At 48.7% G+C, this 15,415-nt stretch overlaps 1 protein-coding gene across 1 annotated transcript in view; it reads right to left on the minus strand.

Annotated features, from left to right (window-relative positions):
• Positions 1 to 15,415, minus strand: part of GNAI3 (G protein subunit alpha i3) — a 31,495-nt gene that overhangs the window by 2,251 nt on the left and 13,829 nt on the right. Inside the window, exons 2-7 of the mRNA XM_054648713.2 lie at positions 14,371 to 14,413; positions 14,126 to 14,267; positions 12,278 to 12,435; positions 4,300 to 4,428; positions 1,676 to 1,805; positions 101 to 254 (exon numbers count right to left, since the gene is read on the minus strand). Of these exons, the coding sequence (XP_054504688.1) occupies positions 101 to 254; positions 1,676 to 1,805; positions 4,300 to 4,428; positions 12,278 to 12,435; positions 14,126 to 14,267; positions 14,371 to 14,413 (756 nt within the window). The remainder of the gene's footprint in view (positions 1 to 100; positions 255 to 1,675; positions 1,806 to 4,299; positions 4,429 to 12,277; positions 12,436 to 14,125; positions 14,268 to 14,370; positions 14,414 to 15,415) is intronic.

Raw genomic sequence — 15,415 nt, forward strand, 5'->3', positions numbered from 1 at the left:
GAAAAGTTTGTAACTGATTCTGGGTTGTGTAAGGCTCTGACTCACTCACTGCTGGCCCAGTGACACAGATGATCCCACAGTCCCAGAGGTCCCAGCCTACCTGTGTACTCTGGGTAGCAGATCGTTAGCGGGCTCTTCTTAATCTTCTCCTCAAACAGGTCTTTCTTGTTCAGGAAGAGGATGATGGAGGTGTCTGTGAACCATTTGTTGTTACAGATGCTGTCAAACAGTTTCATACTCTCATGCATCCGGTTCTGGAAAAGGAAATCCAATAGGGGAGATGTTAAGGAAGGGTGGGATGGGGGACAGAGGCTCTGCTGCACAGGCCAGACTCAAAATTGAGGTGTCACTGCCACATCCTCACTGCCATTGCCCCAGGAGGAGCACAGGGGGACAGTTCACCTCCTCCTGTTCCTTCCTGGAGTGACTCACATGTAGAGAACAAGGCATGAGAACAACTTCAGGCACCTCCCAGCAACCAGGAACGTGGAAAACCTCATGGATGGGTTGTATTTATCATTTTGTGGGGCAAGATTCCACTGGTCTATCCAAAGAGTGCTCGTCCTTGCAGCTCTCAGTCAATTTAACAGGAGGAGTGTCGCCACATTTCTCTTCACAGAGAAAAGCAAGGCACAATTCTTCCCAAAAATATTTCTGGATTTCACATTCTCTGAACCTCAGAGAAAGAAAAAATTCTTATCATTTGCTGTGCCTGTGTTTGTGCAAAAGTAGAATGCAATATGGAGATTGTTTACCCAAAGTGATGGTGTTTTGTTTCCTTGGCCTGTCAGGGCCAGGTGTGTGTGTGTGTGTGTTGGGATTGTTGGGTGACAGTCAGAGATTCAATGCAGTTGTGTGCAGAGTTGAGTGCTTGGCAGATATGGAATATAATATAGTACAGAAGAGAATATAGAATTATTATTAATAGAATATAGTACAGAATAGAATATAGAATATAGTATGGAATAGAATATAGAATATAGAATTAGTATTAATAGAATATAGTACAGAATAGAATATAGAATATAGTATGGAATAGAATATAGAATATAGAATTAGTATTAATAGAATATAGACTAGAATATAGAATTAGTGTTAATAGAATATAGTATGGCATAGAATATAGAATTAGTATTAATAGAATATAGTATAGAATATAGAATTAGTGTTAATAGAATATAGTATGGAATAGAATATAGAATTAGTATTAATAAAATATAGTATGGAATAGAATATAGAATTAGTATTAATAGAATATAGTATAGACTAGAATATAGAATTAGTATTAATAGAATATAGTACAGAATAGAATATAGAATATAGTATAGAATACAATATAGAATATAGAATTAGTACTAATAGAATATAGTATTAATATTGTTTTAATAGAACATAGTATAGAATATAATATAGTAGAATATACTATATTATTCTCTACTATATCACATTACATCAGTTTAGATGTAGTGTAATATAGTATAGAATAATACAGTATAATAAAGTAATTAATTAGCTTTCTGATAAGATGGAGTCAGATGCATCATTCTCTCCCCTTTGTTGGGGGACCCTACAAGTTCTATCGGAGGAGTACAGCAGGAACCTTCCAGCCTGGTGCAGATGGAGCCAGGACGCTCCCAGCTCCCTCCCCTGCAGCCACAAATCCCACAACACGCACCATCTCCTCGTCCTCAGCCAACACCAGGTCGTAGTCACTGAGGGCCACGCAGAAGATGATGGCTGTCACCCCCTCGAAGCAGTGGATCCACTTCTTCCGCTCCGAGCGCTGCCCTCCCACGTCGAACATCCTGGCAGAGGCAGAAGTGGCTCAGGAGCTGGGCACACCCCTCCTGCCCGGCCCCCGTGGTGCCCCCAAGGGTGGGGAGGCTGAGCAGGGCTTGGGAACACACAGGGTTTTGGGAGCTTCCCTCAGCAGAATAGATTTTAAATCAGTATTATCTGTTTTCTTTCAAGTTAGGGTGGATAGAGCTTGCAGCAACCTGGGCTAGTGGGAAGTGTCCCTGCCTGAGGTTTCATATCCCTTCCAAGCCAAACCATTCCATGAGTCTGGTTTTCAGCAGGAAGAACTGGAAGTTGACATCCAGAGCTCTGCTGATTTTGTTCTCTTTCCTACTTCCTTAGCAACAACTCATTACTTGACTGGACTCCAAACACTTTCTCACAGGAAATGGGTTATTGGGAACACACTACCTGCAAGCTCCTGCTGGGACCCAGGAAAAGATTAAGGGGGTTAAGAAATAATTTAATTTATTAAAAATAATCAGAGGTACCAGAGGTTAAAGGCTGAGCAGTTGCTTATGGAATTTCTGTATAAATTGAATTAATTTCTAATTAAATAGAAATTTGTGTCACTGGTAGTTCCAGCCCCCCTGCTCATCCAAATATTTTGATGAGAGCCCAGGAGTGGGATTTAATTAAATCAAGTTAATATCTGAGTTATTAAGTCATAGATATTGATTTTCTCCCAGAGCAGATAAGGAGCTGTCCAAGGGGGGATTTAATGATCCCAAACTAACTCCCACCTTTTATCTAACCCTCTGGTCTAGAAGGAAAGATGGAAATCTCTGTGAGAATCCAGGATATTTCCATGGCTTGAATCATTTGCCATTACCACAGAGAGATTCATGAAGGAAGAGCATCCCTGACACCTCAGCTCATCCCAATTCCAGTCACTGCAGCTTCCCCATCCCATTATTAATGTCTGAGATGGAATATCACAGCAGAGCTGGCAGCACCAGGGTTTCTGATGGATGAATGCTTCCCTTTGTGGAGCAAATCCCTCTGGGACAGCACCTCGTGTGTCTGGGGCCCTGCACATGATCAATGGCTCTGGCAGGATCAGGAAGGAGGGTGGAGATGATTAAAGAACACACTGGAGATGCTAATCCTGATCCATCACCACAGGGAGACAAGTTATTCCCTGGATGGACCAGAAGCTGCATAAATAAATTGATGATGCTGAGTGTTTTGGCATTTTTGTTTAAAATATTCTTAAATTGCACAGTTTGGAAGCCAAAATGATGTTCTCCCAAAAACTGTGTAAAAGTTTCCTTCTCCAGAAGAGACCATGGAGATGCTTCAAGGACTGGAGCCCCTCTGCACTGGATCCAGGAGAGCTGGGAAGGAAAGGGCTCCAGAGACACCTGAGAGTCCTTTCCAGTGCCTAAAGGGGCTCCAGGAAAGCTGGAGAGAGATTTGGGACAAGGGCCTGGAGGGACAGAACCGGTTGAATGGCTCCCCACTGCCTGAGGGGAGGGTTAGGTGGGATATTGGGAATAAATCCTTCCCTGTGAGGGTGCTGAGGCCCTGGCACAGGGTGCCCAGAGCAGCTGTGGCTGCTCCATCCCTGGAAATATCCAAGGCCAGGTTGCACAGGCTGTGGAACCACCTGGGATAGCTGAAGGTGTCCCTGCCCATGGCAGGGGGGTGGGACTGAATGGGATTTAAGGTCCCATCCAATCCAAACCAACCTGGGATCCTGTTAAAATCCTTGGATTTTAGAAGCACCACATGGATTTTGCTGCAACTCCATCAAAGTGTTTCACAGCCCATTTGTAAAGAAGCCAACACACAATTTTTAGGGATGTGATCAGGAAAGACTCCAAACCACTGGCACAGACAGAGGGAGGGGGCTGAGCCACAGGCACTGCACTGTCCTACACCCTCCAGCACAGGAATGCTGTGGGGCTCCAGCTGCTTGTCAGGAGCACACGTGGGATCTGAAGCAAGGAATTCCTAAGCAGCAGGAAGGGGAGCTACAGGGATCCAAGGTGAGGGAGGAGGGATGCAGCCTCAGCCTGCTCTGAGGTTAGAGGAAGCTCGTTAGTGACATGTAAAGGGACACTGCCAGGAGCAGGCTGGATCCACAGCCTGGCAGGGACTGGATCAGCAGAGGGGACAGGGAAGTCCCAGCCCCTGCAGTGCCAGGCCCAGGCTGGCAATGCCCAGAGGAACACATGGAGCACACCATGCATCCCAGAGCCACAGCCTGGCTACGGACACAGCTGGGTTCCTCTGCTCTGAGGAAAGGGTTAAACTCAAACTCAAACTCCAGTCAGTGTCCTTTTAGTATTATTGTTGGGATTGGGTCCTGGAAACGAGCAGTCAGTACCTGTGTCTGCGATTCCAACATAAAAGCAGCTGAAAAGAACAGAAGGCAAATCAAAGTCAAACTGGTCTCTCCAGTGAGGAGAGGATAATGGAGGGAAGGAGGACAGTTAAAGCAGGAGCAAGTGTGGGGTGTGCCCCCAGTGCAGGGCACGGGCACAGCCCTTCACTCACTTGAAATAAAGGTCCTTGAAGGTGAAGTGAGTCTCCACAATTCCTGTAGTTTTCACTCTGGTCCGCAGCACATCCTGCTGAGTGGGAATGTAGGTCGGCTGGGATATTCTATCCAAGTCATTTAGGTAACTAAACCAGAAGAGACAACACAAGAGGCTTTTTTTAGTCAGCTGCCTCAGCCATGAATCTTTTATAAACTGCAGAACAAAGCGCAGAATTTATTTATCTCCCTCACACAGCACAGCCCTCGAAGCAAACAACCCCCTGGGGCTGTCTTGAGGGATGTTTTGGGGGTTTGGGGATTTGAACCCCTCCCTGGATGACCTTGGATGTAGTGCTGGTGGAGCTGAGCTGGCTGGGGAGGGTAGGGAGGGAATGCAGAGCTGTGCCAGGGCTGGATCTCCCAGGGCAAGCCACAGTCAAGGTCTCTCGCTTCAAAGCACAAGGCAATAAATCCAAGGGTTTGCTGTTAAAGGGCAGGGATGCATCAAAGGAGCTGGGAGGGAGGGATGAAACCCCTTAAAAACCATCCCAAACCAGGCAGATCCAGTCACCCCCTTCCCCAACAAGCTGACTCTGAGGATACAGCCCTGGAAGAAGCCACATCCTTGCAGAAATTTTCCCATCAAGACCTCATCTAATTCCAGCCCCAAGCACATTCCTTTTGGAGTTCAGCTCTCAGACACAGCAGCACGAGGTACAGATGATTCCCAGCAGATCAGAAATCCCACTCCAGCCAGCAACACCTCTGAGCTTTCTTCCCTCCTGCTCTCACAGAGGTGAGATGGATCCCACAGCTCTGCAGGGATAGCACAGGCTGTGTTCTTTCTTGGGAGCAGGTTTTAATCACCCCAGCCCTGTGTCACTGGGAGGCTTCAGGGGCTCTGATGAGGGCAAAAAACCCTCCCAAATCACAGATTATTATCTCAGATCCATTGTCAGCCAGGAATTGCTTCTTCCCATGTGCCTGGAAGCTGTGCTAGGAACCCCAGCAACAAATCCCTCTTCCAGCAGCTCCAGCATCGCCCTGGCCAGGACTTGCAGAGCCCTGCCCTGTTTCCAAAGCCCAGATCCCAGTGATCTGCCAGGACCTGCCCAGTGCCACGGGGCCTTTCCCACAGAGAGTGAATTTAGTCCAGGAAGAGCCACTCCTCTCATCCCTGTCTCAGCTCCAGAAGGAGGGCAGGTTTGTGAGCTGCTGTGTGACCAGGGCCTGGCTTTAGTTTCAGTTTGATGATTTGGAAGGTATTTACCCTCCTCAGCTTCTACCAAGTAATATTTCTGCTGAGGCAGTAACATGCCCAGAATTTTTTCTCCTCTCTCCCTCCCACCAGTGTAAGTTTAGCTGAGACACAGTGTAGCAAAACCCAGTGGGAATGCTAAGAACAGACCCAGCAGCTCCTCAAAGCCTGGCTTTGATACAGGTCACACCACTGATATGATAAATCATGGAATTGTTTTGAAAAGTCCTTTAAGATAGAGCCCCATTCTTATCCCAGCACTGCCAAGCCCAAGCTGAAGCTGTAAAGCACCTGCTCCCAGCAGCCACTTGGAACAATGGGCACTGAAAGTGGAATAATTCCTAATTAAGGCTTTGGGAGCAGCCAGGGAGGGGGGAATGGAGCTGGCAAACAAACTCAATCAGGGAATAAAGCATATCAGATTCAGTGGTGCTGCCTGGAACAATAAACTGTGCCAGACTAATTCCAGGGAGACCTAAAGGGCAGATCCCATGGCAATATAAGCAGTTGGAAAACCCAGCAAAGGGGATTTCTGGGAAACCCTGGAAGTCCTGCCAAGTGTGGGCAGAGGAAGCAGCTGTGCCCTCCCAAAAATCCAGGCTGTGGAGCCCAGCTAGTGCCACTTGTATTTCAGATTAAGGGGAACTTAAAAAGGATACCCCAAAAAGCTGGAGAAGCAGAATCTCTTTGTTCCCAGTACCACAGACAGAGACACCTCTCACAAACAGCTCTGAGAGCAAACACTGACCTTGCTGTGTCTCCCCTCATCCCAAGCACTTCCAATCCCTTCCCACCACCTCCTTCACCTCCATCAGGCTGAGGCTGCATCCCTCCTTCCTCACCTGGGATCCCTGTGTTTACTATTCCTCATCCTTCAACACCACAAGCTTCCAAAAAGCCAACTTGGGCTTGTTTTCCTTCTTTTTTCATGCTTAAAATGAAGCCCTAAGTACAACAAAAGTGCTGATCAAGCCTACAGTGTCACTTGTTTGTCCTGCTGACTCTCCAAGCATTCCTGGGACATCCTGTGCCAGGCTGGCATCACTGAATCCCAGAATCCCAGGATGGTTTTGTGGGAAGATGTGGGAAATGGATTTATAGAAAATTCTTAAAGCCTGACAGAAGGCTCACATGGTATGTAACTGTAAGTAAATTCTGAGATAAGAAATGTTAACTTAGAAATGCCATGGAACAAGATAAACATTGCTGAGAGAGAAATGGAACTAGAAATAAGTTTCAAAGGATGGTTTTCTAAATAAAATTAGATATTTTAGAGAAATAAAATTATAAAAGATAAATTGTAGTAGGACTTACATGGGGAAATTTTAAAAGATTGGTTTTAAGGTATTTACAGCATGGTGTGGCTAAAGCTGACAAGCTAAGAAAAGTTTATAATGTATTATAATTAGGAAATAGTTGGTTTCTGATGGTAATGGTGTGAATTATAACATCTCTATTGTCTCACCCTTCACATGAGACTGAAAATGGAATAGAAGTTTTTGAAACACCTCTCAGTTACCCCATCTCTGGGTCAGAAAATGGCTTAATCCAACAGGAAGAGACCCTAAAGCTCATCTCATTCCATGGCAGGGACACTTCCACTGCCCCAGGTGCTCCCAGCCCTGTCCAGCCCTGTCCAGCCTGGCCTTGGGCACTGCCAGGGATCCAGGGGCAGCCCCAGCTGCTCTGGGCACCTGTGCCAGGGCCTGCCCACCCTGCCAGGGAACAATTCCTGATTCCCAATATCCCATCCATTCCCTGTGTCCTGTCCCTCCAGGCCCTTGTCCAAAGCCCCTCCCAGCTCTAGGAACTTAAAAGAGCTCTCAGGTCTCCCTGGAGCCTCCTCCAGGCTGTGCATCCCCAGCTCTGCTCATACTGCATTGGGAGCTCCAGTCTGATGAGGAAACATCCCAGTCCTGTCTCATCCCACACCCAGACAGCTCCAGGGAGCACAGAGGGCAGGACAGGGATGCTGGGAAATGAACAGGAGATAACAGAGCTCCTCTCCTCATCCTGCTCACAGCAACCTTGCAAGGGTGATTTTCCTTAAAATTCACTCCTCTTGGTGCTGAGAAGGAGGATTTCAGGGCCAAAAATGGCTCTGAAAGTCTTTAAAGGGGGAGGGAGGAAGAGGAGGATGGGAAAAAGAGGGGAGGGGGAAAAGGGGGTGGAAGAGAAGAGGAGGGAAAAAAAGAGTGAGGGGAAAAAAGAGGAGGGGAGAACAGGAGGAGAAGGAAAAACCTCACTTAGAAATAATCTAAGTTTTATCCAGCACCATGTCAGGGAATTTAGGCCAGAACTGGCATTTGGGAACACAAGGAGATGTGCAGGACTAGAGGAAGGTTGATCAGGACTGTGCTAATTGCCCATGAGACTGCAGATAATTACCTACAGCTTCCACAGGCTGGGATCTGCCTGAAATCCAGGAAAAGTATGAAAACTAGGAACAAAAACAACTTAAAGCATTATGTGCTTGGTGACATTTCCAAGTATCCTGAAAATCTGGAGAGGTGTGAAATGGAAATATCCTTCACATTCACCCTGCTCCACCTCAAACAGGGCTTTAGAGGGGGTACTGGGAAGGAATCCCTATCTGTGAGTGTGGTGAAGCCCTGGAATGGAATGCCCAGAGCAGCTGGGGCTGCCCCTGGATCCCTGGAAGTATCCAAAGCCAGGATGGACAGGGTTTGGAGCAGCCTGGGAAGGTGTGGAAGGTGTCCCTGCCATAGGGGTGGAACAAGATGAGCTTTAAGGTCCCTTCATTCTGGGATTCCATGAGTCTGGAGTCAGGCTGAGAGAGCTGGGGATGGTCAGCCTGGAGAAGAGAGAGCTCCAGGGATGGAGACCTCAGAGCCCCTTCCAGAGCCTAAAGCAGCTCCAGGAGAGCTGGAGAGGAACTTTGGACAAGAGCAGGGACAGACAGGACACATGGAATGGCTGCCCACTGCCAGAGGGCAGGGCTGGATGGGATATTGGGAATCAGGAACTGTTCCCTGGCAGGGTGGGCAGGCCCTGGCACAGGTGCCCAGAGCAGCTGGGGCTGCCCCTGGATCCCTGGCAGTGCCCAAGGCCAGGCTGGACAGGGCTGGGAGCAGCCTGGAAGGTGTGGAAGGTGTCCCTGCCCATGGAATCAGATGGGATTTAAGTCCCTTCCCCAAGTGGGCACAGAGGTCCCAAATGCTTCTTCACAGCCCTGGCTGAAGGCAGGAGCTGGGAGCCACACACTCATTGCTCACATCAGAGGGAAAGACAAATAGGAAGTTGCAAAAAGGCAAGTTAAAAAAAAAATAAATGTTTGCAACATTCCACAAAAGCCAGGGTAGCTGCAGGGGGCTTTAACAGAATGTGCTGAGAAAAGCACTGAGCATTTCCACATCAACAGCTTGGACCAGGAGCTACTCAAGTATTCTTAAAAAAAAAAAAAAAAAAAAAAGAAGAAAACACAGAAAACACCAGGATTCCAGGAGAGATTGCTTGGATTAGTGTTATCCTCCACCTCCTCTCCTCCCATACCATCTCCAGCCTGCCAGGGCAGTGCTCTGACAGGCAGCAGCTCTGCCTGCACAAGGCAGAAGTGCCCATGATGCAGGAAACAGCAGGAAGGGGAGTTTTTGGAACAATTCTATGCTGAAATGCTTGGCTCTCTGCCACAGCAGCCTTGCTCTTGATGCTACCTGATTTTCACAAGCAGTTACTTGCCTGCTCCTCTCTTCCTCCTTTCCATGTGTCTCAGCCCCAGAATCTGCTGAGGAGCCAGAACTGGTCTGGAATCCCAGCACAGAACTGGATTTCAGCTGGAAAACCAGCAAATGGGGCACAGATTGAACAGCTGCTCACACTGAGGTTCCAGGGCTGTTTGTAGGAGGAACAGGGAAGTGAAATCCCCAAAGAAGTGAGACAAAGCCTGTGTCATCCCACCACAAAAAGGGGTGCAGGACATCCATCCTTGGTGGTTGGGCACTTGAACAGCTCCCCAGGGAATGGTCACAGCCCCAAGGCTGGCAGAGCTCAAGGAGTGTTTGGACAATGCTCTCCTCCATGGAAAAACATCCCCCCAAACACAGGGTGGGATTTTGGGGTGTCCTGAGCAAGGCCAGGAGTTGGACTTGATGATCCTTGTGGGTCTGTTCCAGCTCAGGATATTCCATGATCTAAACATGGACAAGGGAATTAAGCAGGGAACACCAGAGATAAGGCAGGGTCAGGAGCCATGTGTGGAGCAAGAGGAAAATCCTGGGAATTCTGCAAGTCCTGTGGAAGAAGCAGCCCTTTAGTGGGGTGAATTTGCCATGAGGAAATCAACCCACTGCTGGCATTTCCCAACCACAGAGCAGCCAAGCTGCAGATGGATCAGAACACTAAGTTGGTTTGGTGCAACTTCCTGTGGTTTTGGGACAGGAAGCTGAATTTCCTGGGGCACTTCTCAGGAAATGCCTGGGTGGCTCATCCTGGGTGTACAATCCCCATCCCAGGCTGTGCCAGCTCCTCACAGCAGCCAGGACACCAGCAGTGGGTGGCAAATAGCCAGGAACAGGAAGAACCCTCCAAAATCCCACCTCTGGAAGGGAGCTGGGTCAAGCAGGTACCCACAAAAGCAGGGTAATGCCCTCTTTTCCCAATCTGCTCCATTTCTCCAGCTGCCTTCATCTTCCTCCTCTTCCAAAGCCATCCAGACACACACCAAGGTTGCTCCTTCAGCTCCATTCCTGCTCTCTGCTCAAGTCCTTAAGTTTTCCTCCTCTTCTTCCATCTTTCCATTCAATCATTCCTTCCTTTCCCCCTCATCAATCTCTTTCCTCCCTTGGAACCTGAATTTCCTCCTTTCCTGCTGCAAAGGCATGCACAAATCCAAGAAAACTCCCATCAGCCCTTCCCTTAATCCAAACCCCTGCCAAGATGCTGCAAATTAAGAAGGGTTCTGCCTTATTTTCAAGCTCAAATATGCTCTGAACAGAAAAGCCCTGCAGGCAGTGAGCTGTGGTACAGCTAAAACTTCTCCACAAAGCTCTTCCCAACTCATTTTTCCAAGGTTTTTTTTTCCCAAGCTTAAAATGAAAGCTCTTTTTTTTTTTTCCAAGCTTAAACTGAGATAAGTTTTCAGCTGGAAATGCTGAAAATCACCTTTCACAGTGTCAAATATTTGTTGCAGAGAGACCAAGAATGTGAGTTAAAAAAAAAAGGAAAAAACCAACAACTGTTTTGCTCATCAAAGGAACAGTTTCCCCTTCCTGCACCAACCTGCCCTTGGAAAAAGATGAGGCATTTCATCAAATATTCCATTAGCAGCCTGTTTATCTACTTGGAACCTTCCAGTTGTTCAGCAGCTGTGCTGATTTTAGGATGGGACAAGAAGATTTTAGCATCAGAACAGTTTGGAGGCAGTGTTGCCTGTGAAGTGCCAGGAACAGGAACAGGAGGAAAGGGAAAGCTGTAAGGAGAAAACTGAGAATATTGACCTGCCAGGTGAGGGGATCCCATTTTGGAAATAGCTGAATGTCAGGAAAGTGGCAGATTTAAAATTTAAGAGTGTTGCTCTCCTTTGCAGGGACAATGGAGGTGACACAGCCAAGCACTTGTCACTTCAACAGAATCCCAGAATCACTGAGCTTGGAGAGGACCTCCAGGATCCAACCCCAGAGCACTGGGTGCCATGTCCAGCTGGTCCATGAACACCTCCAGGGATGGGAACTCCACCACCTCACCTGGCAGCCCCTGCCAAGGCCTGGCCATGAAGAAATTCCTCCTGATGTCCAACCTGAACCTCCTCTGGCCCAGCCTGAGGCTGTTTCCCCTCATCCTGTCCCTGTCCCTGTGAGCACAGCCCAATCCCCCCAGCTGTCCCCTCCTGGCAGGAGCTGTGCAGAGCCACAAGGGCCCCTCTGAGCCTCCTTTGCTCCAGGCTGAGCCCCCTGCCCAGCTCCCTCAGCCCCTCCTGGTGCTCCAGACCCTTCCCTGGACACGCTCCATCCCCTCAATGACTTTCTTGTCATCAGAAACCCAAAAGTGAGCCCAGATTGGAGGTGAGGCCTCAGCAGTGCCAAGGGCAGAGGGACAATCAGTGCCCTGGGCCTGCTGGACACACTGTGCCTGACCCAAGCCAGGTGCCACTGGCCTCTTGGCCCCCTGGGCACACCTGGGCTCATGTTCACCTTAGCACAAGATGCCAAGTTTCTTCCATGAAACCAGCAAGTTGGTCAAAAATCACCTTTTTCAAAACCAGATGAAATCCCTTGCTGGGAGGGTGGGGAGACCCTGGCACAGGTGCCCAGAGGAGCTGTGGCTGCCCCTGGATCCCTGGGTGTGTTTAGGGTCAGAGGAGATGGGGCCTGGAGCAGCCTGGGATAGTGGAAGGTGTCCAGGCCCATGGCAGAGGGTGGGATGAGACCTCAAAGGTCCCTTCCAACCCAAACCACTCCAGGATTAAATTCACCATGCTGTAAAGAGAAAACTGAGAATACTGACCTGCCAGGTGAGGGGATCCCATTTTGGAAATAGCTGAATGTCAGGAAAGTGGCAGATTTAAAATTTTCCCTAAGACTTGTGGGATGTTACAAAACAATCAGTGTGGGGTTTCCCCCAGTGCTCCACAGAGAGAAGACAAACAATACTCCATCCCCAGTGTCACCCAGTCAGACCAGTGCACACAGGACCCTCCCACCCAGTCCCACCCTGCTCCAGCCACACTGGGCCCACTGTGGGAGCTGGGAAGAGCCCAGGAGCTGGTGTTGGTTCCTTACTAGGATGCAGAATCGTTGAGCTGGTATTCCCTGGATCTGCTGAAGCAGGCCTGCACTCCAGGGTCTCTCCAGAGGCGTTTGATGACTCCAGCCAGCTCTGCTGTCATCATGCCCTCCTCGGCGCTGCCAGCCAGCACGAACAGCTGCCGGGCATCGTCCTGCAGGACAGACACACAGCCTGACACGTGCACCCACACCTTCCCCACCAACAGCAGCACCTCTGCATTCATTCATCACTGCCCAGTCCAGCCAGCTTTCTCCCAAAAGTCATGGGGTTGTTTACCTCGTGCAGCCAGAGAGGGAATTGTGGGGAAGAAGCTCCAGGCTGGGGGGTGAAATGCCCTGGGCTCCAGGCTGGGGGGTGAAATGCCCTGGGCTCCAGGCTGGGGGGTGAAATGCCCTGGTCAGGGATGGCCACAGCACTTCCATCCCCACTAAAACCATGGGATTTCAGTCATTTGGTGCCATGTTTCAAGAAAAGGTGGAGATGCTGATGTGCCACTACAAAAAAATGAACTGACCTAGAGGTTTTACTTGGAAAACCTTTATTGGTGTGGCACAGCACCAGGAAAAGGGAAAAAAAACAGTGAGTTCTGAGAGGGACCAAAGCTTTGAGGATTTGCCTTTTGCTGCCAGAGCTGTCAGAAGTGAGGGAGACTGATTCCTTAATAAAACATTTCACCAGGAGATGGAATGGACTGACTGGGATCTGAGCATGACAAATCCCCCTCAGAAGCCAGAACAGAACCATGCTCTTGTCCAGGTTATCCAGTGGATTAGGACAGGGAACCCCACACTGCCCTACAGCCCCCTCTGCTTTTATTCCTACCCTGATCAGACCTGTCAGGTCCTTCTGGCACCTGTGAGAGACCTTCCCCTACCCCAGCATTCTCCTCCTAACACCAGCTCCTCTCCCCTGAGCCCCAAACCCTGCATGTGCCAAGCTCAGGGTGCTGATCCCAAATCCACCTTATTGAGGTGTTAACAGCCAAATCTGCATCTCTGGAGGTCACTCCATGCTTCAATGCATTTGGCCTTTTCCTGGGAAAGCATAGCAAGGTTTTTGCCCTTTGGGATGGTGAAAATTCACGGGATTCAGCTCTTGTGAAGCCACCTCAGCATGGGCAGGTAATGAGAAAGGACCTGAATTCAGCATCTTCCCTGTTCCAGCTCCAAGATCCCAACTCAGCTTCAACAAGCACCAAGGAAGGTGGAAGAGAACTCCAGGAAGATTTGAAGCAGCAGCTGAACAACAGCCTGGGTGAATATGTGAGTGAAGATGTGCCCTTTGGCCAGGACTTGGAATCATAAATCCAAAATAAATACCATAAATTCAAACTATCTGGGGCTAGATGAACTGCTGCACGAGGCAGAACAGTCACAATGCAGCCCTGTGCTGACACAATTCTTTTCTCCTGCACATTTCCAGGAATCCCTAGTTCCCCTTCTGTGCCCTTCCCACCATCACAACAATCAAGGTTTCCTGACTTCCAGCTCAAAGTGCAGGACATAAATGCAAGAAACAGGCCAGGGAATGAGCAGAGCTAGAGAGGAGGGGGAAAGCAGGGCCTCAAACCTCCCAAAATTTCAACCTCTAAATTCCCAAAAATTCAAATAATTTAGAGAAAGATTTGGGGATTTTCTTTTTTTTTTTTTTTTTTGAGCATTCAAACTACTAAATGTTCTTACCCAGAACCTCAGTAAAATATTGATGTTTTGTACTGACAATCCACTGAAGTTATGACAGATTTTTTGCTACTTAATCTTGTGAAAAACATATTCTGGCCTAGACTGAAACTCCAGGATTCATTAACAAGTTCAGGCTAAGAAAATAAATGCAATACTCACTGCTCTGGCAACTTCCCCAAAGTCTATCTTTAGCCTCCCCATGGCTCTGATGATGGCAATGATGGATTGGATGGTGTTGCTGTACACAACCACTTTATATTGTTTGCATTCCTCCTCTGAGTAGCCATCCTCATGGATAATCCTGGAAGGAAACCAGTTTATTATTCCCAAGCCAAACCAGAAGGGCACCAGACATTTTTTATCCCACAAAAACAAAAGGTTGCAGCCTGCACTCACTCACTTACTTCATCTGCTTCACAATGGTGCTTTTCCCAGACTCTCCAGCACCTGAAAAGCACAAAAACCATCCAGTTAACCACATGAAACTGAAAGGAAAAGCAGGATGTGCTTTTTCCAGTTCCCACAGAGCAGTTGATGGGGTCTGGAGTAGGATATTCCCTGTGCATTGCTGCTGGTAGTAGAGTTCCACCAGACTGTCCTGGCACATCCTTCCCGGATTTTATTTACAGATGCCAACTGTCACCATGAGACCATTGGCTAAAAACCCCTGAAATTTCTCAATTTCCAGAGATCAGCAAGGGCAGCCAGCTGGGAGGCAGCTCTGAAGAGCTGGGGTGAGGATTTATCCAACAGAGCAGCTCCCATCCCTCACTCCAGGCCAACACAGCCAAAGTGCATCAGCACCACCAGAAGCTGAGCTGGGCAGGAAAGGCCTTGAACAACCAGGTGGGAAGTGACCCCTGGCACGGGGTGAAATCCCAAAGCTGCAGGCACATCTGCATCCCAGCAGCCTTCCCTCTGTCAAGGAATGCAAAAAATACCTGGCTAACAAACCTCTGCAGGGCTGGGGGTCAGATATCCCTGGTGGGGGTCAGTTATCCCTGAGAATGGGTCAGTTATCCCTGGTGGGGGTCAGTTATCCCTGAGGGAGGGGTCAGTTATCCCTGAGGGTGGGTCAGTTATCCCTAGACAGGGGTCAGTTATCCCTGAGGGAGGGGTCAGTTATCCCTGGTGAGGGTCAGTTATCCCTGAGGGAGGGGTCAGTTATCCCTAGACATAGGTCAGTTATCCCTGGTGGGGGTCAGTTATCCCTGAGGGAGGGTCAGTTATCCCTAGACATAGGTCAGTTATCCCTGAGGGTGGGTCAGTTATCCCTGAGGGAGGGTCAGTTATCCCTAGACAGGGGTCAGTTATCCCTAGGCATGGGTCAGTTATCCCTGGTGGGGGTCAGTTATCCCTGAGGGTGGGTCAGTTATCCCTAGACATGGGTCAGTTATCCCTGAGGGAGGGGTCAGTTATCCCTGAGGGAGGGGTCAGTTATCCATGAGG

The sequence above is a fragment of the Agelaius phoeniceus genome, chromosome 25, assembly GCF_051311805.1.
Source record: "Agelaius phoeniceus isolate bAgePho1 chromosome 25, bAgePho1.hap1, whole genome shotgun sequence".
Lineage (NCBI taxonomy): Eukaryota > Metazoa > Chordata > Aves > Passeriformes > Icteridae > Agelaius > Agelaius phoeniceus.